This window comes from Carassius gibelio, chromosome B8 (genome assembly GCF_023724105.1).
Source record: "Carassius gibelio isolate Cgi1373 ecotype wild population from Czech Republic chromosome B8, carGib1.2-hapl.c, whole genome shotgun sequence".
In the NCBI taxonomy this organism is placed as follows: domain Eukaryota; kingdom Metazoa; phylum Chordata; class Actinopteri; order Cypriniformes; family Cyprinidae; genus Carassius; species Carassius gibelio.
The window spans coordinates 30,013,443-30,040,387 of record NC_068403.1 but is presented as its reverse complement, the minus strand read 5'-3'; the positions used below and the strand labels follow the sequence as shown (position 1 = coordinate 30,040,387).

At 40.7% G+C, this 26,945-nt stretch overlaps 1 protein-coding gene across 1 annotated transcript; it reads left to right on the top strand.

Annotated features, from left to right (window-relative positions):
• The first annotated feature begins 1,034 nt into the window (after nt 1-1,034).
• Nucleotides 1,035-20,987, top strand: LOC127963134 (DDB1- and CUL4-associated factor 1). The gene is made up of 25 exons (XM_052562871.1): nt 1,035-1,270; nt 2,194-2,314; nt 3,752-3,828; nt 3,909-3,982; nt 4,072-4,185; nt 4,268-4,405; nt 5,250-5,720; nt 5,876-5,977; nt 6,289-6,447; nt 6,524-6,703; nt 6,977-7,186; nt 9,181-9,350; nt 11,385-11,509; nt 11,654-12,719; nt 13,089-13,307; nt 14,373-14,571; nt 15,068-15,150; nt 15,251-15,335; nt 15,461-15,694; nt 15,891-15,984; nt 16,110-16,214; nt 16,500-16,573; nt 16,810-16,902; nt 17,450-17,729; nt 20,107-20,987. Exons 2-25 carry the CDS (start codon nt 2,199-2,201, stop codon nt 20,163-20,165), a joined length of 4,527 nt encoding a protein of 1,508 aa, XP_052418831.1. The 5' UTR covers nt 1,035-1,270; nt 2,194-2,198; the 3' UTR covers nt 20,166-20,987.
• The last annotated feature ends 5,958 nt before the right edge of the window (nt 20,988-26,945 follow it).

Sequence of the window (26,945 nt, the reverse complement as noted above, 5' to 3'; positions counted from 1 at the left end):
AAATAAAAACGTACAAATAAGTAAGCAGGTACAACCTGCAATATTCTAGATAGGATTCAGTAAACAGCCATACAGGTATCTATAGTGGTTTAACCGTGGCATTACAAATGACACAACTACTTGAATTTGCCTCTTTGCATTGGAATCTCTGTTTTAACCGTTACATAATAATTGTAATATGTAAGTAATAGATATATATATATAAAAATACTTTCATTAATGGATCCTAATTATTGCACAAATAGTATTTGGTGCCAAAATATATCCTTAAAATATTAAATAAATATTTTTTAGCTAAAATATAGAACATTTATTTAACTGAAAATATTTAAGTTGTATGATCACAATTATAAATAAGCAATACTTGAGGGTTAAATACAAGAAAATCATACTAATGTTGCCTCCCCACCATTCTCCAGAATAAAATGACACTGTAGATGTCATCGAACAATATACATAATAATTTATGTATAATATTCTGTAATGTTTACTCAGAATTGCTGCAAATACCTGTATAATGCAGGTGTAGTCTATTCTACTTAAACCCATTCAAATGGATTGTCAGCTGGTTTGTTTGGAGCGCTCCCTGAACCACGTGACAGCGAGATCAACGCTCGTCAGCTATTTATCAGTGGCTCTGGCTGTAAAAGTGATACATTTCACGATTTACGCCACATTAAGTTCGGCAGAACTGTATTTATTGTTTAAATTTCGTATTAAAACTTACAAAACGGAGGAGCCGCGTTCAGAAATGTAGTCTAATAATAATAATAATAATAATAATAATAAGAGGCTTACGTAGAACATCAGAAATAAATATATAGGCTTTAAAAGGTAAACCATGCTGGAACACGGTCAGAATATGCGTGCTTTTATTTATTTATTTTTACAGAGTAACTGCGACTTTACACGTACTAAAGAAACGCGGCGGAAATGGCGCCTTAACACTATCAGAGTATACAAAATAAACATGTTAAAAATTGTCGCCTTGACGAGGACACACATGACTTTTGGGACTTTTGGCCCTGTCAGTCTTCCATATTGGACAGGGCTCTACATTTGCGTCTGACGTCATCGACGAGTTCCTGTCGTCGTCGGGTTGTGACGTGCTTAGAGCTCGCCATAATAAAGTTGCAGCACATTGCTCGAGACAGACACGAGTGTCATGAGCTGTGAAGCGACGCGGTTCATGAGGTTATAACGGCCTGTGACGCGTCTCTGCTCCTCGAGCTGTTAGTGATCTCGAGGCGTGTGTTTGTGTGCGCTGAAGGTGAGTGCTCGCGGATTCAGTAGCACACTCTGTGGCACACAGCACTAGGAACACTGTTTACATGCGTGGTGTCATGAGTCTGATTAATGTGAGTGTAGGAAGAGTGTGCTGATGTATACATACATGTACTATAAAAGTACTGCGCGTATTAGCTCTGGAAACAGTCAAAACACTAGTGTACTAACGTTATATGATTATTAGTGTTTCTGTAAGGTTACCGGTTTATCGTCCACACGCTCGCTTTTCATTAGCAGGTGTTTCCGGTGGGTCTTTGACTCTTATAAACCAGAAGTACAAGCACTTCATTCTTGTTCAACTTTAGACACAAAACCACCTAACTTTAATAAAGCGCTTATTAATAAATTCAGATATGTATTAAGGTTCATAATCGGTGTAGTAAGCTTTCTAAAGCAAAGTAAGACTTCCTGCACTCTGCACTTCATAAGTGATGTTATGATCCTGTCAGGACATACACCATGGCCCTAAAACTGCACGTAGAGAAGCCCCGAGGTGGTGTGTGTGTGTGTGTGTGTGTGTGTGTGCGCGCTAACATCTACAGGTGCCCAGTGAACTCATGGACTTACATCAGTATCACCAAAACAACACTGGACTTTGACTTTAATTTGGAGGATGCTTTCAAGACTAAAATGATTAAATATCAATCTCTCCTTAAAAACCATTTCAGAAATAGGTTATCGAGGCCGATTCCTTGTTTTTATATTTGGTAGTTTAGGACACACACACACACACACACAGTTTGGTTGTGAAAGGGCTTCAACAGCATGGGATGCCCAGAACGAGGGCCAAACACTTGGTAAAGTAATGTGCACTGTCTGCTATCACAGGCAGCCATCATGTATGGAGGATAATAAGTGTCTTCTTTTAAGTGGACTTAACTAAACCTTTGAAATGTGTGTGTGCAGGGCCGATGGCGTCCTCCGGTGAGGGAGGTGTGGACGCTAAAGCGGAGCTGAGCGCTCTTCTGGAGCAGTGGGAGAGAGAACAGCAGGGAGGAACGGCCGACCTGCTCAACATACTGACCAAGTGAGTGACCCCGCGCTGACCCCTGCATCAGTGCAGTGTCACCTGACCTCATCACCCATAGCTGAACAGCACTGCCACCAGACCTTAAATACATCAGTGATAAACCAGGGTTAAATATGAGCACACTGTACAGAGACAGAGACAGAGGCTGTTCAGTTAGTTTCCTCTGAGGGCCGGAAAAACATATTCAGCTTTAAAATAAATATTATACCAACAATAACATGTTTGAACATTAGTGCTATCAATTGATTAAAAAAAAATACTTTTTTTAATGTAATTGCATATTAATATATTTATCATAATTTCATATTAAAACCTCCAAATTTATGAAGAAATAACATAAATATGGTGCGTTTTAAATACGGTTTAATTGAATCTTTTTGCTAAGTAGCCTACTGTTAATGAAGATATATTAAGAGGATATATTAAATTAATTTTCCCCTAATTTTTAGCCAGTATTTATAGCCTTTCAACATTACAGTATAATAGAAAGCCATTGTTTTTTTTACACTTAATAGGCTCTGAAAAATGACAACTTTAGACATTTCCTGGATTTCTTCTTCGGGGCACATTTGGCCTCTGTAAAACACATTTATAGTCTGTACCTCATATTTTGCTAATGTTTTGTGTCCTTAACTGTGTTAAAGATGGTGTCACATGGATGGAAATGATAAGCTGTTTTAAGCTCCATAAATGGCTACACAATCTTCTGCTGACTGGGTGTTATAAAGGGAATTCTGTTCAGGTTCTGGTGTACGCATGGCTTTATAGATCTTAAAACATTCATACGGACACAATCTAGCTTGTGTGTGCGCACACATTTAGGATGAAATCTAGGTCGAGTTTTATACATGAGGCCGAAGCTGAAATTCTGCGGTTGGGTTCTTATGCGTGAGAACTGGGGCTCTCCAGCTGTTTCAGTTATTAATTAATTATGTGACAAAATCACAAGTTTTGTTTTTACAATTTGTTCATATTTTACGAATGGGTCATTAAATCATTGTAGTAAGTTTATTTTGTAATAAAAAGAAAACATAGAAAAAGAATAGAGCAAGCTTGTGTTCGAGGCCTTTTTTGCTTTTGTTGATTGTATAATAAATTAATAGGAAAACTAAACATTAGAGAAGCTGGTATTATTATTTTTTCGTTTGTTTGTTTTGAAGAAAACGAGCAGTTAGTAAATAAATAGTGCAAGTCTAAAAGAGGCCAGTTTTATTTTAAGAATAGAATTAAACGAGTGCTAGAGTAATGTGTTGTGATGTGCTCTTCTTGTGTGTCAGGTTTAGTCGAGTGCTAACCGTAAAGCCTTCGCCTCTTCTTCCCAGCGCTCCTTCACACTCACACAGAACATGTTTTCAGACGGTGATGATGAATGTGTTAAAGCGTGCCTCTGGAGTGTTGCTGTGCTCATATCTGTGATGTGTTGACCCTCTGCAGGATTTCGGAGCTCGTTGAACGGGAGACGGAGGAGTATCATAAAGCTGATCCTGACCCGTTTGATGACCGTCATCCAGGTGATCCTCCTCGTTCACCTCATTCAGTGTGTCTCACAGATAGAAGAATAATCACTTTAACCTCTCGCTTTGCTCTGAAGGCCGGGCGGACCCAGAGTGCATGCTGGGACACCTGCTGAAAATCTTGTTCAAGAATGATGATTTCATGAATGCGGTAAGCTGGATTCATATTCATCTTGTGTTTGAATTGTGACTGATTCACATTTACTTACTCAGTATGTGTGTTGTTCTGTGCTGTCGCAGCTGGTGAACTCGTATGTGATGAGCAGTCGTGAGGCGTCTCTGAACACGGCTGCGTGCAGACTGCTGCTGAACATCATGCCTGGTCTGGAGACGGCCGTGGTCTTTCAGGAGAAGGTGCGCTGAGCCCCTGTGTTCATCTCTACAGGAGCAGATCATGGCTCGTGTGTCCTCACATCTGTGTGTGTGTGTGTGACAGGAGGGCATCGTGGAGCGCTTGTTTAAATGGGCGCAGGAGGCCGAGCAGCCCCTCCGAATCTACGCCACAGGTCTGCTGGCCGGAGCCATGGAGAACCAGGACATCGCAGCTAACTACCGCGAGGAAAACTCTGTCCTGGTGAGTCCTAATGGTCACTAACTTCAAGATGTGGGGGCACAAAATGTACATTTATATAATTTCTTATCGTTAATGTCACTCGAAGAGTGCAGTTTCTTTTCTCCAAAAATCTGCATGATTTCAAATGTGTTATATGGTTTAATAAAACATAAACCAATATTAAGAGAGTTGTTTCAGACCCCATGTTTCCTGTTTTTGCTTTATTTCACCAACACACATAATCCCAAACAAAGGCACTGTTTTGTGTCTCTGGGAAACATGACTGTGATTCGTTCCTGAATGATTCAACTGTTTAAATGATTCGGTTCAATCCCAATGATTCACTTATTAACAGTGTATGTGTTTTATTTGTATTTGTTCATTCAGTATTTTGAATGCTCTTTCAAAATTCAAACTGTACTAGAAAATTAAAGCACTCCTTATTTTATTTGTATATGTATTTTTGTTCATATTTTTTTGAATAAAGCTTATCTTCTCCCACTTTGACCTAGATGTCTGCCTTTTTTCAAGTTTTTTTTTTTTTTTTTAAGGCTTTGTTTTAATAGTAAAACCTTACAGTAATAGTAAACCCACATGACAAAGAATCTCGAGAAAATCCTGATATTATATTTTTGCCATATTGCTCACTCCTAGTCTTAGCTAAATGAGTGGCATTAACATTTTAATGCTATATATACACGCTGAATGATGTTAACTGCTTGTTCATTGAGAAGTCGATATATAAAACATGTTGTCTGTGGAATAAAGTCTTGATGCTTTTACTGTTATTTAGTATTCGTATAATTAAAGGGGAGCTCACAAATCTGTGTGTGTGTGTGTGTGTGTGTGTGTGTGTGTGTGGCAGGTTCCTTTAATGCTGCAGAGACTGCGGGAGCTTCAGGGGAAGCGTCCAGGCACGAGTCTCGCTCTGTTTCCTCTGGACGAGGAGGCCGTGGACGGAGAGTTCACTGCTGAGACTCACGACTCGATGAGAACCGACCCTGACTCTGCTGCCAGGTGCGTGGGGAGAGGGCACGCAGGCATGAAGGGCCTGATGAAGCCCGCCGCAGCCGTCCCGTTAGAGCTGGACGAGACCGACGGCTCGGTGGAGCTCATGAGGAACTGGTGGAAGAAGGAGAACGGTGGCAAGGTGAAGCAGAAGCTGAATTTCTCTGTGCCGGAGCCGGAGCGCAGCTTCAGTGAGCTGTCCAACAGCAGCTGGACCGAGATGAGCCCCTGGGTGATCGGAAACAACTACCACCTGCACCCGCTCACAGCCCAAATAGAGCAGCGCCTCGTCCTGCAGTACCTGACCCCGCTGGGAGAGTACCAGGAGGTGAGGACCGAGACCTCGTTTATCATGGTCATGGCCAATGTCTTTGTTTTTACACCCGTGTAAATGTCCTGTTTTATTACATTAAGAACTGACCTTAATGAGCTCAAGGAGTGTAATTTCTCTCTCTGTGTGTGTGTGTGTGTGTGTGTGTGCAGTTGTTGGCTGTCTTCATGCAGCTGGGAGCTTGTGAGCTGCTGATGCACTACATGGACCTGAAACAAACGAACGACGTTCAGCTCACGTTTGAAGCCCTGAAGGTGCCCGAAAGATGACACACACACACACACACACCTGACTTTAACAGTACTGTAGGTCTGTGCGTCTCTGAGACACAGCTCTTCTGGATTGAAGATGATGATGATGATGATCAGATCACATCTCACACACTCTCACTGCATTATTACTATTAATGGACAAATTAATGCATGGAAATACACACTACAGCAAGAGAGAGAAATAACGGACTGAAATACTGAAGATACTAGTGTTCTGATCATTTTGTCCAGCACTGTGTTTAAATCTCTTGACGACACCGTGATTATTAACACATTTATATTCTTTCTTTCAGTATCTTGCGTCCCTCCTCCTTCATAAGAAGTTTGCGGCTGAGTTTGTTGCTCACGGTGGAGTGCCGAAGCTGCTGGAGATCCCGCGCCCCTCCATGGCTGCCACCGGGGTCTCGCTGTGCCTCTATTATCTGGCCTACAACCAGGACGCCATGGAGCGGGTGAGATGCTGTCCTGATACGGTGAACACCACCGGAGCTCTCCTGTGTCTCACTGATGTGTGTGTGTGTGTGTCAGGTGTGCATGCTGCCTCACTCGCTGCTGGCCGAGGTGGTGAGCTACACGCTGTGGCTCCTGGAGTGCTCTCACGCCTCCGGCTGCTGTCACGCCACCATGTTCTTCTCCATCTGTTTCTCCTTCAGAGCCGTGCTCGAGCTCTTCGACCAGCAGGACGGCCTGCGCCGCCTCGTCAACCTGGTAGGATGGGGATCACTACACGCTGCAAATTAAGAGAACATCTTCGGCAATTTAACTACATGCACGCTGCAAATACATGCAGCACAGACACACTGCAGATAAGACACAGGCCACTTCAGAAATGTTTAAGGGAACCACAAAGTGATGAACATCATTTTTTTTTTTTTTTCATATTGAGTAGTATAAGGCTTATGCTTTTCTTGCACTGATTGGATGCAGAGTGTAGTTTGTGTGTAGTACTGTGTCCTCCTCTCAGGGTGTGTGTGTTTGTAGATTAGCACTCTGGAGATCTTGAACCCGGAGGACCAGGGGGCGCTGTTGAGCGATGATGAGATCTTCTCTAGCAGACAGACTGCCAAACACACCTGCATGGCGCTGCGCAGGTATTTTGAGGCTCACCTGGCCATTAAAGTGGAGCAGGTCAAACAGTCTCTGCAGCGAAAAGAGGGAGGAGCGCTGATTCACCCGCAGCCTTACTACAAGGTACATCTGTTTAACACACTACACTGCCAGACCCTTACTACAACAGCCACTTCACTGTGCTACCGGATTATGTTGTGCACGGTTTGTGGTCTGAAATGGACTTTGTAGTCTTCAATGTTGGGGTAACATTACAAGTACCATATTTTACGGACTATAAGTCGCACTTTTTTCATAGTTTGGCTGGTCCTGCGACTTATAGTCAGGTGCGACTTATTTATCAAAATTAATTTGACATGAACCGAGAGAAATGAACCAAGAGAAAACATTACCGTCTCCAGCCGTGAGAGGGCGCTCTATGCTGCTCCTGTAGTCTACACTGAAGACAGAGAGCGCCCTCTCGTGGCTGGAGACGGTAATGTTTTCTCTTGGTTCTAAATAAATGCGATTTATAGTCCGGTGCAATGTTTTTTTCCTCGTCATTACGTATTTTTGGACTGATGCGACTTATATTCATGTGCGACTTATAGTCAGAAAAATACGGTAATACAAGTTACGTCATCGATTACTTTTACTTTTTTCAAATAAAAAAAATAAATAAAAATAAAACAGATTCAGTATTTCTCAAAATGAATAAAAACAGTGCAGTGCAAACTCTAAATATGACGCAAACCTGTAATTAAATTTTAAATAACATAATAAAAAATTCCATTTTATTAACCTGTGTCTTCGCTGCTGACCTCTGATGATACAATGCAACAATACTAATTAGGGTTGGGTGTCGTTTGAGTTTTATCCGATACTGGTGCCATTTCAATAATTTTACAATGGTACCGGTTCCTAAATGGTGCCTGAACTGATACTTAAAAAAAGAGCCGCAAAAAACTATTGAAAACATTACAAATATTTAAAATAAATCCATAGCTTTCACCTTGGATGCTCTCATTTCCCAAGTTGTGCTTCCCTTAATCTAAGGCTAATAAATGTATTTCACAATCTGGGTCATTATTTAATACAAAAGCACACATAATGTTACTACTATATCTCTGTCACTCTCTCTGATATTTAGTTAAGATGAGTGCTGTCTTTAATCAGTTCTGTTAATTACTGTATGCTCATTGCTCATGTTGTGTGTAAAGTACAGTCTTAGGCACATTAGTATTTTCACCCCAAAAAAGGGTTTTAAGCCAGTTATTTATATCTTTTGCTGTAGTGTGTCAGAAGGAAATATCAGTTTGCCATTAATTTAATTATTAATAATCTAGTGAGATTGTAAATGCACAAGCAGTCTGACAATGGCTTAATGAATGTTTGGAAAAGTAAATTGATAATTTCTACTGACACACTACAGCAAAAGATATAAATAACTGGCCGAACACCATTCTTTTAAGTGAAAATACTTACAGCGAAATGAGGCACCGGAATCTGCGTTCTGATTCGGTTTCGGTTCCCAACACTAATACTAATGAACAAAATTTACTTTAGACAATATTTCTTTTTTTTTATTGGTGAAGAGTGCTGAACTTCTGTCTCCTGCATCCTTCTCTGTCTGTAATCCAGAATGCACAACTGAAAGGTTTAAGCAAACCTTTTATTGTACAGACACTTACATTTCCTTCAGCCTGAGGCTCATTCATTTCACTTTGTGTGTGAAAGGGCTTTTACATTTGCCAGGAGTATAACTTTTTGTATTAAAACAAACAAGCAAGGCCTGCACTGATGAGAAAAAGTAACGTTAAAGTAACAGTGCATTACTTTCCATAAAAAGTAACTAAGTAAAGCATTTACATTTTAATGAGTGACACAACATTGTAATGCACTACTTTTAGAAGTAACTCTCCCCAACACTGGTGCTTACGTACTGTACATCTGTGATGTCCCGTGTTACTTTTCAGAGAATAGGGGAATTTAGGAAAGAAGTTAAACTTGGAAATCTTGTCAGTTTGTGCAAGGCCAAAGTCCTGCTTTGTACACAAACGTGAGGTCTCTGGGAATGCATTCAGATTGTGTTGATGTTTTAATTCTCTTTTTGTGTGTGTGTGTGTAAATGTTGGTAGGCTTGCTCCTACACCCATGAGCAGGTGGTGGAGATGGTGGAGTTCCTGATTGAGTTTGCTCCAGCACGTCTGTACTGGGAGCCTGCCGAGGTCTTCCACAAACTGTCCTGTGTGCAGCTGCTTCTGCAGCTCATTTCTATCGCCTGCGACTGGAGAACATACTACGGCAGGTGAGGAACCGCTACGAGTGGTGTGCGAGTTACAGATGTGAATGGAGCCTTGCGAAGTTACTTTGATGCAACAAGTTTTGTTTGTTTTGCTGAAAACATTGTGACGGTAAAACGAATCTTCCTGTCAGCTGCTGTCCTGTGCTCATAGTGCGTGCTCTGTGGCGGTACACACTGAGAGAAAATAATAAGTGCGTCAGATCTGCATCACGTTCAGCAGCGGCAGCTCTTAAAGTAATAGCAGCCTAATAAGCTAATAGCCCAGCTGCTACGACCACTGTTCATCACAGAACAGAAAAAAAGTGTAAACAAATAACTTCAAATATACTGTCTCTATTTCTACACTAATTCCAAGATTGAATGTAAAATAAATGCATATTTAAAAATAATAATGTAAGGAGGGAATAATCGCTATTTCAGAAAAAAAATGTGCTGTTTAATTCATTTCGATTAATCTGATTAAAATGTCTCAAAGGCTTGTTGTTTTCATGCACAGCACTTTTTGTTGGGAACTGTAAATCGTTATAGAACTGATTAGGGCTGAAATGATTCCTCGAGTAACTCGATTACAAAAAATGTTCGAGGCAAATTCCTCTGCCTCGAAGCCTCGTTTAATTTATCTTAAATCTCATGTCAGGTTCTTTCGCAGTGATTTTTTTTTTTAAATGTGACAACGCGTTTACGTCACCCACATAGTGGGTGAAAAAAAACGCTGCGTCCGAAGTCGCATACTGTAAGGAGTCAGCAGTGTTTTGATTCGAGGGCGCGGGCAAACGTAAAGAGAACATCGTGGCGTGTGTCCATTGCAAGATAGAGCTGTATACCACAACTAGGGCTCTATGATTCCCGGGATGCAGAAAACGCGGAGGGAATCGCAGAATCCAGTCATTAAAACGGAATTTACAGTTAAACGCGGAATGGCACAGAATTTGCCAAATTTTGAATGAATTAATCCAAAATAGGTCATTGCACTTACATCAAATCACGATACGGACTAATATCTGTAAATATTAAGCAGGAATAGTCTGTTTAAATATGAATCCTGCATGTTCTGCGTGTCTGTGTTAATGAATGGAGCAGAAGCGCGTCTTCCTTTTATTAACACACACTGAAGCACGCGTGACGCCCCGGTGATTTAAGCATCTGCTGTCTCACTAAAAAAGGTGAGTATTTATTAATCCAGAGTTGTTCAAATCACGGTCATTGAATACGTTTTTAATGGCTTTTCTTAATATATGAAACAAATACTAACTTTGATAAAATTCCCCAAACCACTAAACATTACATCTCTACTAAATACATCACATACACAGAACTGTAGAGGTGTGTCAACCCGTAGTAGTAAATCCCATTTGTTTACCAAAAAAGTTAAGTTTGCTTAATTTTCAATAATTAAAAGATAAATTAAATGAATTTTCTGCTCAATTGGTAGGGCATTGTGCTATCAAGGTTGGGGGTTCAATTCCCTGGCTACACATGATAGGTAAAAACTGATATCCTGAATGCACTGTAAGTTGATTTGGATAAACGCGTCTGCTAAATGCATAAATGTAATGTGCATCTCAGAAAATGCTTTATCTGAATGGCACTTAAATGCACTTAAATCTGTCAACTTTATTGTCATTGTTCACAGTACAAGTACAGACAGAGAAACAATGGGTAATAATTGAATGTTTATTTTTGATGTATGCATTGCATTCTATGCATTTAAAAAAGATATATTTTTTTCCTAAAAAAAAAAAAAAAAGTTCATTTTAGGAGACCCAGGAGTCTAATTAATATTGCACTTTAAGCAAAAACACATTTTATCCGATTACTCAATTAATCGATGGAATTTTTGGTAGAATACACGATTACGAAAATATTCGATAGCTACAGCCCTAGAACTGAAAATGTGAAATTCCGGTATATCGCCGACCCCATGCTGAAGTATTCTTGTGCTTGATTTTGCCCTTTAAAAAAAAAAAAGGAATAATAAAGAAACATTTAAATTGTTACTAAATGCACTCTTTGTTTTCTGGTGAATGTGTGTTTCAGGGCTGACACGGTGAGGTACGCTTTGGATATCCTGAGCATTTTGACAGTCATTCCTAAAACACAGCTGCTGTTGTCGGAGAATGTGGCTGTGCTGGATGAGAATGGCTCCACCATCTCCACTGTTGGTGAGAATTTGCTATTTTGGTGGTGATGTACTTGGAAAAACACATGTTTGATTAAATTACTGTTTTTTTGTTTTTTTTTTATGTGAGATGCAGGCCTTATTTTAAGGTTGTATGTAAACCGAAGCACATGTTTGTGTTCTGCAGGTATGAGCATCGTGCTGGTCGTCGCAGAGGGTGAAGTGTTTGTAAATGATGCAGAAATCCAGAAGTCGGCCCTGCAGGTGATCATAAACTGCGTCTGCGCTCCAGACAGACGCGTCTCTAGCATCAGCAAGTTCATCTCGGGCACCCCGCGTCGCCGTCTGCCGCAGACCCACCGCGCCAGCGAGAGCGTCCTGGCCAAGATGTGGAACGTGGTTCAGTCCAACAACGGCATTAAAGTCCTGCTGTCCCTGTTCACCATCAAGATGCCCATCACCGATGCCGATCAGATCCGTGCTCTGGCGTGCAAAGCTTTAGTTGGGTTAGCACGTAGCGCCGCGGTACGACAGATCATCAGCAAGCTTCCGCTGTTCAGCAGCGGACAGATCCAGCAGCTGATGAAAGAGCCTGTGCTTCAGGACAAGCGCAGCGAGCATGTGCGCTTCTGCAAGTATGCAGCAGAACTCATAGAGCGAGTGTCTGGAAAGCCCTTGTTGATCGGCACAGATGTGTCCCTGGCGCGGCTGCAGCGGGCTAGCGTTGTGGCACAGTCGCGCATTTCGTTTCCAGAGAAGGAGCTTCTGTTGCTTATTCGGAATCATCTTTTATCTAAAGGTCTCACGGACACAGCGTTAGCGCTGACGAAAGAAGCCGAGCTGCCCATGGGGCTGCATGCTCTGGCTCACGCTAGCGTGCCACCGTTCACTCCCGTTACTGTCACGACGCCTCCTTCTCCTGCCGCTGGCATCCCACGGACTCCCCGGCTCACTAACGGAGTCACGGCCCGTCTGGGAGGCCACACCCCCCACGTGCTTCCTCATCACCAGCCCCGCCCCTCCACCTCACAGGCTCCGCCCCCTGCACCTCCGGCAGTGTCTCACCACAGTAATGGCTCTCCGCTCATCGGACGCATCGTGTTCTCGCGGGAGCGGCCGTCACCCTGTGCAGCTTCGGGAGGGAAGAAGCCAAAAGTACTGAGGCAGAAATCAGATCATGGTGCGTTCAGCCAGAGTCCGGCCATGAAGAAGCAGCTGGACAGACACCTGCCCTCTCCACCTTCTCTAGACAGGTGTGCTTCCCTTCATTCACACTGTCGTTTCATACCCACGTTTTTAAGTTATATCAAGTTATGATGTCTGCATTGTACAGCGTAACTCTTTGAACTAGAAAGGTCCTTCTAGCCCTCCTGATGTCAGGAATCATTAGATGACACTGTGGTAGTAGGATCGGCACTGTTATTTCTGAGCACTGGAAGCAATGTGTAAAATCTGTCAAGCCATGTGTGGCTGCTTGCTTTTGCAGCACTCGCTGCTTTCCATAGTCTTCCAAAGAAATCCCACATTTAAAACATGAAGTTTTGGGGGGACAGTCATATTTTGGCCGTTGAGTTTGGTGTTGATGTATCATACATAGCTGTATGACGTGTTGTTGTTTCCAGTATCATAACGGAGTATTTACGAGAGCAGCACGCCCGCTGCAAGAACCCGGTGACCACCTGTCCTCCCTTCAGCCTCTTCACACCGCACCAGTGCCCAGAGTCCAAGCAGAGACGCCAGGCTCCCACCAACTTCACTCCTCGCCACACACGCAGGGTCCTCTACCCCAAATACGGCGGGGTTGATGGAGGCTGTTTTGACCGGCATCTCATCTTCAGCAGGTACACTTACCCTGATTTGTGAGATCACACTGATGCTTTGATCAGATAAGAAAATATCTGATAGAGATGTAACGTTTACTGGTTTGATGATAAATCATGATAAAATTCCCCACAGTTAGTATTTGTTTCATATATTAAGAAAAGCCATTAAAAACGTATTTGATTACAGTGATTTGAACAACTCTGGATTAATAAATACTATCCAGCACAGCGTGAAAACATGGCGTAAAGCTGCAAGGTTTTAAAAGATAACCACGCGAACTATACAAATGAATTTATGAATGTTCCTCTGATGGTTCTGACTGTCTTTGGAGAAATAAGATTTGTGGTATTTTGTTTTAATCTTCACTCCCTGTAATAACTAATAAATAAGTTTTTTTTTTTTTTTTTAACCATGACACTGCTTTGTGCAGGTTACAGTGTGATTCTGCTGCTCCACCAGCGCCACCTGCTGTTTTGTGTACAGTCTCTGTCTAGACTAAAACTGCTCTGCTGTAAATAGACCAGTTGATTTATTAAAAAAAAAAAAATAGTATGGATTGTACACATTGAAACAATTCAGATAAAGTGCATATGGTCATTTACTGATAAATTATCATTTTGACTTGACCCTTTTCTTTATTTAAAGGTTGAAACATGAGGTTTACCGTTTTATCAAACCTGTTCAAAGTTTTATTTGAGCATTTCCTACGTTATTAGATAAACTTCTGACAGTCATGTTGTCATTTACAATCCAGACATCATCGATATATATATATATATATATATATATATTTCCATCTTATTTGCTGCTTGTTGATTTGACTTTTAAATGTGAAGCTACTGTCAGTACCTTTTGAACATTTCCAGCACATTTTAACAATACTGTGATAATTTTGTTCACTATAACTGAGATTTTCATACCGTTACGTTTCATACTTCTACCATACTCTAGTCAGTAGCCAAGTCCAGCTCTGTACTGTCTGTGTTGTTTGTTAACGATGTTGTTATTAATGAGTTAAGTTCTTGTTCACCATCTGGAGTGTCATCATGCTAATCTTCTGCTGTTTGTGACCATGTGTCCAGGTTTCGGCCGATCTCTGTGTTCAGGGAGGCTGAGGAGGATGAGAGCGGCTTCATGTGTTGTGCGTTCTCAGCGCGAGAGCGTTTCCTGATGCTGGGCACGTGTACCGGACAGCTCAAGCTCTACAATGTGTTCAGTGGACAGGAGGAAGCCAGCTACAGCTGCCACAGCTCCGCCATCACACACCTGGAGCCCTCCAGAGTAAACACACACACACACACACAGTCATGCATCTCGGGTCTCGGCCCAGGGCTCTAACAGGCTTGGATATGTTTTGAACAAACACTATCAAATATCAAATTAAACTGACTTCTTCTAAAAAGTCTTTGTTCAGGCTGTTTTTTTTTTAATACATTAGTTGGTAGAACTTTTTGAAAGTTATTTTTTTTTACAGTGTGCTTTAACATCCCTCAAAGTGGGAGGCTATGATGGATTCTGTATGAGTTTTGTGGTTTTACAGTTGGCCTGTAATTGCAGTGTATATATTGGTATTGGTTTGGCATGGTCCAGTAAGGCAGAGCTTGATACCCTGAAAGTGATTCATGCACTTCTGATGGTGGTTTTCCTCTTTGTAGGATGTAGTTCTGGTTGAAAGCTGCACTGACCCACATCAGCCATTAGTCTCAAAGTTTGCCGTGGTAATTGCTGTGTAAATGCATGTTTAATGGTAGATGGTGATGTATTGTCTGTGTGTCAGGACGGTTCCCTGCTGTTGACTTCAGCTTCCTGGAGTTATCCTTTATCAGCGCTGTGGGGAATGAAGTCAGTGTTCATTATGAAGTGAGTCAGCATGCCCATTAGTGATTAACTAATTGTTAAAAATCGAAATGATGATTTTTCACTTTTTTTGATCCATTGGTCACCCATTTTTGTTTTCTAGGCATTCGTTCCTGGACGATCATTATGTGGAGTTCAGCAAACTCTCTCAGGACAGAGTCATCGGGACAAAAGAACACATCGCACATGCAAGTCTCCTTTTTACCATTACTCTGTTTTGTGTTTGTTTTCCACTGAATGTCTGATTAGAATATAATATATTGTGTATTCTGTTCCAGCCTGTGAGCAGCTTTGTCTTTGTGTATTTCTGCAGATATATGACATCCAGTCTGGACAGAAGCTCCTGACCCTCAATAACCCTGACCTAGCCAACAACTACAAGCGCAACTGTGCCACGTTTAACCCCACGGATGACCTGGTCCTGAACGACGGGGTCATGTGGGACGTCCGCACCTCTCAGGCCATCCATAAGTTTGACAAGTTCAACATGAACATCAGTGGTGTCTTCCATCCCAATGGTTTAGAGGTCATCATCAACACAGAGATCGTATCCTTCTCTGCTCCTCAAACCACTGCCTGTGGCTTGTTGTTCTGATTCCTCTGTTTTAGTTAATTTGGTGATTATTAACAATAGTCCGTTATGTATTGTAGAAAGTGGTGCTCTTGTTTTGGAGAAGTGTTAATGCGATGTTTAAAGCGTGAACCTCTTCTTGCTGCATTGTGTGCTTTAACTGGTGCTCCAGTGGGATTTGAGGACGTTTCATCTTCTTCACACAGTACCAGCGCTCGATCAGTGTAGGATTGTCTTCAACAACAATGGAACAGTCATTTATGGAGGTGAGACACACACACACACACAGTATTCAAATTGTAAATGTAAATGGCGTGCTCTCTTGCTTCAGAAGAAATGTTGAGGTTTTGGATGTCATGGCAGTTAGCTGATGTTCTGGAGTGTGTTGTAGCCATGTTGCAGGCTGATGATGAGGATGATATGATGGAGCAGCAGATGAAGAGTCCGTTCGGCTCGTCTTTCAGGACCTTCGATGCCACCGATTATAAACCCATCGGTATGACTGTCTTTATTCTCTCTTCTCTTCATCTCGGTTCATATATATCGGCTTTTGTAAAAGTTGCAGCGAATGTTTAATATCTCTGTCTGTCATTAATATTTTTGTTATTAACAATAAGGCAGAGAGATGCATCTTGTAAAGGATTTAGACATTTGTGTTTAAAATGGTTTGATTAGTAGCACGGTATGTGCTTTGGAAATGATCTAAAATGTTTTTTGTAAAGATTTTAGTAAGATGGTGAAGCTGATGGAGATCTTGATGATGGTGTGTTTGCTTTCTCAGCCACCATTGATGTGAAGAGGAACATTTTTGACCTGTGCACAGACACTAAAGACTGCTATCTTGCCGTCATTGAGGCACGGTGCTTTTATTTTGTCTATTTAGTTAACCAGTTATTGTGTTATACCAGTGATACCTAAACTCTGGGATTTTGTTCTTAAATTATATACTTGTTCAGTTCAACATTTTTAAAATATTGTTTAAATGTCTTTACTGTAATAGAATCGTAGATTTGTAGAGTTTACTTTTATTTGAACACTATCAATCTTCTTGTACACAAACTGTGTGTGTTCTGTATGAATGTGTGTAACAGAATCAGGATTCAATAAATATGGACACTGTGTGCCGGCTGTATGAGGTCGGGCGCCAGAGACTTGCTGAGGAGGAAGAGGATGAGGAAGATCAGGTGAGACTGATGCAAACTACATCAAATACGTTTGAACAGTTTCTGTGTAGAAAACTAAATTATGAACTCATTAATTGTGATCTCAAAACTATAGTTTCTATTAGCTGTGGAAGCTTTTGACAGTCATTGCTGTCAAGCCTTAATAGTTCACATGTAATACGAGAATATATTCACCTTCGCTATCAGTGGCTGTTCTGATATAAAAAATAATATAGGTTTTAAAGTGTGTATATATAACTATAAAGCATCACTACAGAAGGCAATACTGTCATTGTTCTCAGTGCACACCTTGAGCTGAGTTCAGTTTAGATTGACCATAAAAAAACGACCTCTTCTGCTTGTGAAATGCACTCAAACGTAAGATCTGAATGTGAGGATGTTGTTGAACATCAGTGGCTTCAGCTGTGTCTTCTGATGCTGGGATTGTTCAGAAGCACATGTGCAGAGCAGCAGGTGCTACACAGTTTTATAGTTTCTCTGGAAATAAGAGGATCATCAGTGAGGCTGCTCACCTTAAACTTGATCATAAGACATTTGTTTAATTCAGGAGGAGGATGATCAGGATGAAGAGGACGACGATGACTCCGATGATGATGACATGGATGACATCGATACCGACCCGCTGCTGGCGGAGCTGGAGAACGAGAATAACGGAGAGGAAGAGGAGGATGGAGAGCAGGATTTCTCTCCGTCTGATGATGAGGAGGTGGCTCGCCTGCTGGATGAAGAGGCTGATGATGATGACGATGATGATGATGACGACGATGACGATGATGATGATGATTCTGATGACAATGAGCGAGATGCGGAGCTTGTTCTAGACAACAGTGAGTGACGCACACATGCTGCTCACTGCAGAAACACTTGATTTCTCTATCACACACTTAGAGCTTAATATAAGTTAAATGAAAAGAGAACAAACAATACTGGAGAAAAGTTTCATGCTTTATAAAACAGGAAAATTGATCTCTTATTAACAAGTCAGAGTTGCCTTCTCCCTTCTTGAGCTCATGGTGTAGTAAATGACTCCTGTGCAAATGTATTTAAATTGTGTATTATTAAGAATTAAGTGTTACAATTATGTATGCATCAATATGGAATTTAGCACCAGTAACTTATAAACAAGTTGGTTTGACCTCAACTAATTAAGCAAGTTACTGGAAATCACATTTTTTTTCAAATGAACACTAGCTATCACTAATAATATATACAGTACATGGTGAATTATGACGCAAGTATGACATTTGAATTTACATGATTTAAAGTTGCTCTCTCAGGCATGTAGGGCTGGGTATCGATTCACAAGCTCTCAAATCGATTCGATCTCGATTCGATTTTCTATTAGAGCTGCAATCGGGCCTTAAAAGTTAAGCCCGACAGGACCCGACCCCGACACGTACATTTTGATTGACAGCTTTTCAAAAGCCCGAACCCATTTACGACCCGACATTATTCAAATGTACCACGCACGCAGCTCTTTTGCCTTTTGTCAAGAATGAGTAATTTATACATGTTTAACATAATTTATACATGACTAACGTAATAGGCCACTTGGAAGTTTGAACAAAGAAATAAAATAAGTCCTCTCTCTTTAACATCGTAATATCTAAGCACTCTATAAATAGCCCGCTATAGGCTCGTTTAGCATATAAATAGGCCAACGCACCAATAAAAACTAGTCTTTCTTAAAACATTTAATTAAGATAAATTCTAAATTAAGATGGGTATTTGGCAATAAAGAAATTAAGATAAAGGCTCTGCCGGATTTGCTTCGCCATAGCAGCTGACATAATAAAATATTAATGCCAACATTAGCTGATATAGCCTACTCTGTCTACATTATGCATTTAAGACTCAATTAATATTTAGTTATTATTTGAAAAACATTTACTCACCAAGATTAGGTAAGTCCTACGTGTTTTTGTTTTTTTTGAGGAAAATGATTGAATCCACTGTAGATGGCTTCAGCGCGTTCCTGCGCTCACTGATGGTGCGTCCAGCAATATAACCCTCTGGCTCATTATTCGGGGATTCTCATTATAAACAAGGTCAAAACTTTTCCACACCTCAGACTTTGCTTTAGTTGCTGGTGCTACCAAAACGTAATCGTCAGAGGCAAGCCTCCGTTTCAACTACTCGGCATACATTTTTGCATCTTTCTCGCGCTAATCGAAACACATTACATGACCGCTCATTTACTGCACATGCCCGAGCCCGGCCTGAAATGATACAAAAGAACAGTGGACATAAGTTTACAATTGGGTAATTAAGAGCCACAAACCTGTATAATTAAACTCTTATTTTAGGTACACTTGGGCACATTAAAACAGAACCCATCTCTAATTTTCAAAGGCTTACAAGTTTGATGCAAGATGAAAAAAGCTTTGGTTTTGTCCACAACACTATCGTCGTCGTCTTGCTTACGAAATCTAAAATGCTCCCATACCTCTGACTTTTTATGTGAAGGTGGCATCAACGTCGACTTCAGAAAGCATACATTGATGGTCCGCTCTGCAACAAACATGTGAACAAACTATTGCCCAGAATCATTGCACATCGCTGTCTTTATATTCTTTATTCACACTGCCTGAACATGTGCAATTGTGCTTTTGAAGACTACTGACCACACACACCTGTCCGCGCTGTCGTTGAGTTATGACTGCACCACAGAGATTTCACTTGAGTTTGAATGACTTCTGTGTGAGCTGTTCTTCATTCATTTTAACACTAGTGACAATGAGCAATAGGCCTGTTTGCAAATGTCGCCGAAATTTCACAAATGACCGAACTTACATCATCCAAACAGAAAAACGTCTCTCTGTTGCTGGTGATTAGTCACGTGATCTATTGATCAACCGTTATTGTTAACCGCTACAGTGAAGTGACGCTAATCCTGTGAATACATTGGAGAGATTTCTTTCTTCAGAGCAATGTGGCTGAAACACGTGCAGTATCTTTGTTAGATTGTTTTGTTTCAATTGAGATTATATTCATTCTTTCTTCACTTTTGGCCTCTAGCAGGTGATAACAGTCACAGATTCGGATCCGTTATAAGAGCGGACTCTGATGCTGACAGGTTATTCAGTATCCGCAGCTGTTTGCTGTCACCTGTGACCCTTCATGTTTGTTTCATTTATTGCTGCTTTTCTTTCATTTTTCTTATTTTTGTTTTTCTGAAACATTGTTCTGTTGTTGTTCCTGTAGCGGACAGCTCCGATAACTCAGACCTGGACGATGACATCATCCTTTCCCTGAACGAGTGATGCTCAGTGAGAAGATCTGAGAGATGATGTCACAGGATGGCAGCAGCGGATGGGTGTCAGGTCGTGTGCCCCTTCCCCGAACGGACCTGCAGGAAAATTGTGAACAAACATAGTTTTATGGAAGGACATTGCATATGAAACGAATGTAATTTGTCTGATGTTTGGTTTTGGTGAAGTTCTCATTTTTAAAGAACTTGTACTGATGGATTTGGAGAGGGTGGTGTCCTTTCAACACTTGGCACATGTGCACCATTAGAGTGTTTTGTGTTGTTTGAGCCCCGCTGTCTAGAGGGTTCTGGGTGGCTCAAATACACTGTTTACATCTGCAGATGCGTGCATGCTCTCGACCTTTGACCTGCCCAGCACTCCTCAGGTGATCTCCAGTTTGATTTCATCTGAACATCTGAAAATCTAGTGCTTCTGTGTTTAGTTCATCCGTTTTTGCTTTTGGAATAGTAGTTTTGTTCTGTTTCATTTTACAAGAAATCGCTCCCTTTTGTCGGCTGACTGATTAGATTGAGATGTTGCACCACATTTAATGAGCAATAATTTCCGTTGATACTGAATTCACAGAAAGGACTGAAGGCCTGAGGTACCTCTGACATTATGCTCAGATCTGCAGCAGTGTTGGCTTCTCTCGAAGGAAGTTAACAGTTGCACTTGCAGCTTAAACATTTTTAAGCATCTGTGTACAGCCTCCATTTACTTTACGGTTTAACGTTTTTGTTCATGCCTTTCCAAAGTCAAGATCGAAGGCAACATTGTGTACAAAATGTATTAAAAATATTTTTACAATAAATGTTATAATTAAACCAGAGTAAATAGTTGCTTATGTCTTATTTTTTCTGAGTGACATCCCTTAGATTAACAACGCTATCAAACGGAATCAATCAAATAAATATACATGGCTTGCCACTTCAATAAATCAATTTAAGAAATAAAATGGAGAATGGCATAATCATACAAACACTATATTTCACATAATTTTGATTCAATGTGCCACACATTTAAATTGGGTTCAACCTTAACACAACACTTCTGAATCTCCTTACAAGACCAGAAACTGTGAATAAGATCTCCTTTCTCTGTTTTACATTTACATTACTTGTGCCTCCGCAAATCACATGTCCTTTTCAATATCCGTTAAAAAGCTAATTTACTAAAGGAATATCAGTATCAAACCACACTGTTCTGGACCCTCTATGTACCCAGTCAGAAATGTAACGCAAGTGAACACTTAGCTGATATCTCCGTATATCTGGAAGGTCAAGACCTCCCAATGAAGATTGAGCTGAAAAGTTGAAAGTTTTTAGCCCATATAAAGGAACTAAACCAGCCATTCAATTTCTTAATAGTTCCATGTGTAAAATGTATTGGAATCGTTTGAATGGGGTAAAGTAATCTTGGAAGAATATTCATCTTTAGGAGGAGATCCATCCCAACCAAGAAACCGAAAGAACACTCCACCTTTCTAAGTCCAGCCGAATATGTTCAAGATGTGGAAGAAAGTTTACTTTATTCATCAGTTTAAAGGAGGGGGTAACATGATTGCCCAAATATGTTAAACCCTCAGGGGCCCATCTAAATAGGAAGGATGGTAATGTTCGGGATATTTGTTTTAAGACTCCTATAGGCATTGCCACTGACTTATCATAATTAATGTTATAACTTTGAAAAAGTGCTGAATTTTTCATTTGTGTCTAAAAGAGCTGGGGTAAAGGGATCAGGATTCACCATGAATATCAAAATATCATCGGCATATAGGGCAATATTATATTGATTGTTTCATTGTTTGTTCTTATAGCTTCTGCCAATGGTTCAATTATCAAAGCAAATAAAAGGAGATAGAGGGCCTTGCCTCGTCCCCCTCCCAACCTCGAACGAGGCATCCATTAGTCAGCACGGCTCTAAGAGGTTCATTATACAATAATTAGACACACTTAAGTGCTCACCAAGACCAAATGTATGTAACGTATGAAATAAGTAGTGCTTCTCAGCATCTAGAGAAGTCACAAGATGGACAGAGTTGTGTCCTACTATAAAGCCTGTTTGGACATCCTTTATTAGAGCGGGGACAACGCATTCTAACCATGTTGCTAATATTTTAGAAAGAATCTTCAGATCTACATTAAGCAATGAAATATACCAACAGTCCTCCACTTGCTTACCTTTTTTCAAAATCAAGAATCTATTTGCCTCTCATGGACCATGGTAAATGGACTTTTCCAGATGAGGCATTGAGCATATTTAGTAAGGGTGTCAACTAATAAATCTCTAAACTCTTTATAAACTTCAGTAATAAGCCCATCTGGTGCTTTCCCAGACTGCAAACTCTTCATGGCTTCTAGAACTTCATTGTTAGAGATAGGAGCATTAAGGGAAGAGGTCTGATCCTCTGATAAACTGGGTAGGTAGAGCGTGGAGAAGAAAAGCTCTGTGGATTGTGTAATATCCCCTTCTAATTCTGACATGTACATTCTCAAACCATTTTTTAAAACGTATTATTAATAGATAAGCTGTCTAGAAAACGTTTACCGCCACTATCCACAATGGACAGGATAGACTGAGAGAGTCTATTTTTAGTTGTTAAGAATGCTAAATATTTCCCCACTTTATCCCCATGCTCGTGTGTTTTCTGTTTAACAAAATGGATTTTCACTTCTGCTTTTTTTGTTGAAAGAGAATCTAAGGCAGACCCAAGTGCTGAAATTTCCTTCATCTTATAAGGGGTTGTTCTTTTCATGTATAATCTCTCAGGATCCTTAAGCTTTGATTCTAAAATCTCTTTTTGTTTGGCTTATCTGTGTCTTTTACTTGGTGTGTATGATATAATAAGGCCTCTAGAAAACACTTTGGCTGTTTCTCATAGTAAAGATGGATCTTCGTTTGAGGCAGAGTTACTGTAGCCTGACTACGGCAGACTTCCTACTTGCTCAATTTCATTTAGCTTTTGTCTACGAAGCAAAGTTAAGTAGCAGAGTCTGGTGTTACCAGGCTAGAGTTACTGGACATGAAAGAGTTAAACTCCTCTGTAAAATATAATATAAAATTATGATCATACAAAATTAATGGGTGAAATCTCGAACTATTAGATTTAGTATTTTGGTTCCCAAAGGAGTATTCGGCAAAAACCGATGCATGGTCAGATATAGTAATATGGCAAGACATTATATGCTGCAACATATTTTTTGGAGAAAATAAATAATCTATCCTAGTATAGCAGCTGTGGACCCTAGAGAAAAAAAGTATACCCCTGTTCTGCAGGCTGGCAGACCCTCCAAATATCTACATAGTCAAAGTCTCCACGGAGAGCTTTGACAGTTTAGCCTGAGTTGAAAATAATGATTTACCTGTTGAGAATTTATCTATAATGGGGCATAAATGACAATTAAAATAGCCCCCAAATATACAGTGTCTTAACTCCCCACTGCTAATTTGTCAAACGCTGTAGTCAGAAAATCGCCTGGTTGACTTGGGGGAGAATAAATGTTCATAAAAACGATTTCCTCCCCGTATAATACCCCCTTCACAATTAAATAGCGCCCTCTTGTGTCCTTGATAACTTCTACTAATTGGAATGGCATACCTCTCTTATTTAAGATGACTACGCCTCTGCTCCTTGAAGTGAATGAGAAAGAAGATCTGAAAAAAATAAACACTAATTTAGTTACACATTTTACCTCCCGTGCCACCATTAATGAACGCACAACTTGTTAAACAATACAACAAGCACACATTTCAATGTCTCAGTTAAATGTTCAATATTTAAACTTGCACCAGTGTATACTTTTCTAAAATCCTACAGTGTACATTGGGCAATCAAGTATTACCAACAGGCTCAGCATCCAGAAAACGCACGTCCTGATTTTGCCAAGTTCGAAGTGTTCCTAGGTCAACATATTTTGTTGACCCTGGAACAACATTTTACTCCAAAAATATATTCTTAACCATATCCCTACACCTAAACCTAACCTTAACCATGAGTAATCCCTAAAATCAGAGGAAATGATAGATGAATGACACTGATGTACAAGCACCAAACACTGATTTTAAGCGTAAACTTCACAAAATCTAAAAACTGGTTCTTCAAATCTGATTGGTTAATCACAATGTTGTTCCAGGGTCAACAACGATGTTGTCCCAGGAACATGTCTCACTTGGTAAAATCAGGTTCTGCCCAGAAAACTTAGGAAGGCCTCGACAGCTCATGAAACACCTTCACCGAGCCACGGATGTTCACCTTTAGGAGGGCAGTCTAAATTTGCCTGTATTCCGCACCTAAGGATTTTAGGCTTTTCACCCTCCACGTCCTCCTTCCTCTGTTTTCAAATTCTTCAGCCCATTCGCCCATGGCATGTACAAGTTCCTCAAGGGACTGTAGCTTAGCCTTGGTCGGGGTTACCACGTCTTCCATAGCAGATATCCTCGTTTCCACTTCAGTGATCGGCTTATTATGCTTGTCTAGTTCAGAACAATGGAGTTGTAACAACTTGCGATATCGGATCAGTTTTTTCATCAATGAGTTTAGATATATTGGCTGTAATCTCCGCAACCGCGTCAGACAGTGGAGACGTGGGCGAGCTCGTATTAGCATTAGCAATGTCGGTGTGCTCACGGGCCTCGTCAGAGCTGTTGGTAATAGCCGTTTTCTTACGTGGCATGCTTTCTGTTTGCCTCAGAAAGTAGTTATTTATGCTCATAATGGCAAACACAAGACGTGTGTGCTAAAATTTAAATTTTTGGGTTGTAATAGTAGGAAACTCAGCAAAGAGACACTACCGCTCAACTTCACACAGCCTCCCTTCAAGCCGCCATCTTGAAATCCCCCAACTTGCCATAATTGATAAAAGCATGAATTCTGCAGTCTATCAGAAAATCCTGAAGGAGAATGACTGGCTGTCAGTCACCTAAAGATCAAGTGCACTTGGGTTGTGCAGTTATACAGCAGGACAATGATCCCAAACACACCAGCAAGTCCACCTCTAAATGGATCCAGAAAACATCTCCGTTTTTGCATGTAACCATGGTTCCACTTAACTGTCTGAAGGTGAGGTAAACAGGCAAACCAAAGGCATGGCAAGGGGTGCAGTATTTTCTTCTCTCTCAGGGAACCATGGTTACATGCGTAACCCAAGACGTTCTCTTACTAGGGGGCACATTGGGGAACAAAATCCAACCATGCCATGCCAAGGCACATGCCTGTCCAGCCGGTGGGGGAGCACCGAGTAAGCGACATACATACACCAAGCCTTTCCTTAGAAAGTGGCCATGCTATGGGCCTCTCACAGAACTTAGCAGAAATGGAGGAGCCCGAATAAATCAAGGGGAGCATCCTACCAAAGTAGGAGCACCGCTATCCTCAGATAGCTATGCTATGTGAGCAGTACTAGCCTGGATGACACCACTGAAGAGGCTAACTAGATAGCCTCTAGAGTAGCTCAAGAGATCGGCACTTAAATCATTCTCTGGGCCTCAGCCTGTGCAATAAAAAAAATCCAGTTTCCAGCAGTGCACCACCCTCAGCAACAGACCACTTTCATAGTGGTCAGTGGAACAAGAATTAGTCCAGAGAAGAAAAAATCGGAGGGGTGCAGCATCGAAGTGAACCTGTGAAAGGGAACATCTTTTTGAGTTTGCCATCTAAGCTGTACCTGGTTCGATAGATTCATTGAGTTTGCAGTTTTAATGTATAGGTGTGACAATGAAGTTGTAGATCCGTTCGTGGTTAAAAACAGGCAAGGTCCAACAACAGCAAACAACAGTATCCAAGCATATCTGTGCTGTTCTACTTCTTGATTGCAAAAGTTTTTTTTTTTTTTTTTTAATTGCACAACATATTTCCTGAAGGAGCAAAAACACCACAGTGTAAATATATCATGTGATTGGCTAGCTTGCAGATTAGCTGGTATGTTAAAATAATTACTGGACCCAGGGCCGGCTTTGCCGACAGGGCCGCCTGTGTCGCCATCTGCTGGACGGGGCGCAAAATTGCAGAATTAAAAAAAAAAAGTTAATTAAATGAAAGCTGCTTCTCTATTGTTTTCTACTGTATCCTTCAGGTTGTTGCTTTTAAACAGTTGTTTTGTGAACATTTAAAATAAAAATTGAATAACTATGGAATAACTGTGGAGTTGTTTTCCCGGGTTTGGGGCTCTCTCGCCTTGGACACCAAATAACCTAGAGCCGGCCCTGTCTGGACCCCTTATCCCTATGTACTTTGTGAAGATGAATTATTCATAATGTGCATTTCACCAGTGCCGTTTCAACTCTCTCCATCACACAGGAAATACAACTGAGAAAATCAAGCTGAATTTGACATTTTATTTTTATTTGTAAAGGCAAATCAAAGTGTCATAACTTTTGAATCTTCAGTGTTTTTTAGGTTACCTCTTCTCTGCCTGTGTGAATTCCCTCTACATCAGTGTATCACAAGTTCAGTTACTGTGGAACAAACAAGGTTTACTAGGCCACTGGGTCACAAACATCAGATTAAAGCCGAAATACTCCTGTAACGCTTCCATGCGATTGTGTAACCAGCTCTATTTGTATCAGAAAAATGTAAAAAAAAAAAAAAATTCCAACAGCCAAAACACTTAATCAATAAAACTTTATGATGGCAGTTAGTGACTCAAGGTCTATCTTTATCAAAGCACAGAGATCATAAACCAAAATGAGGAGGACAAAGATTCTTTCAGATCTGTCTGGACCTCCTTGATTTACACAATACCTCTACGCTCCAATAAACTACACAGCATATTAACCAGGATTTTCGGTCATGTT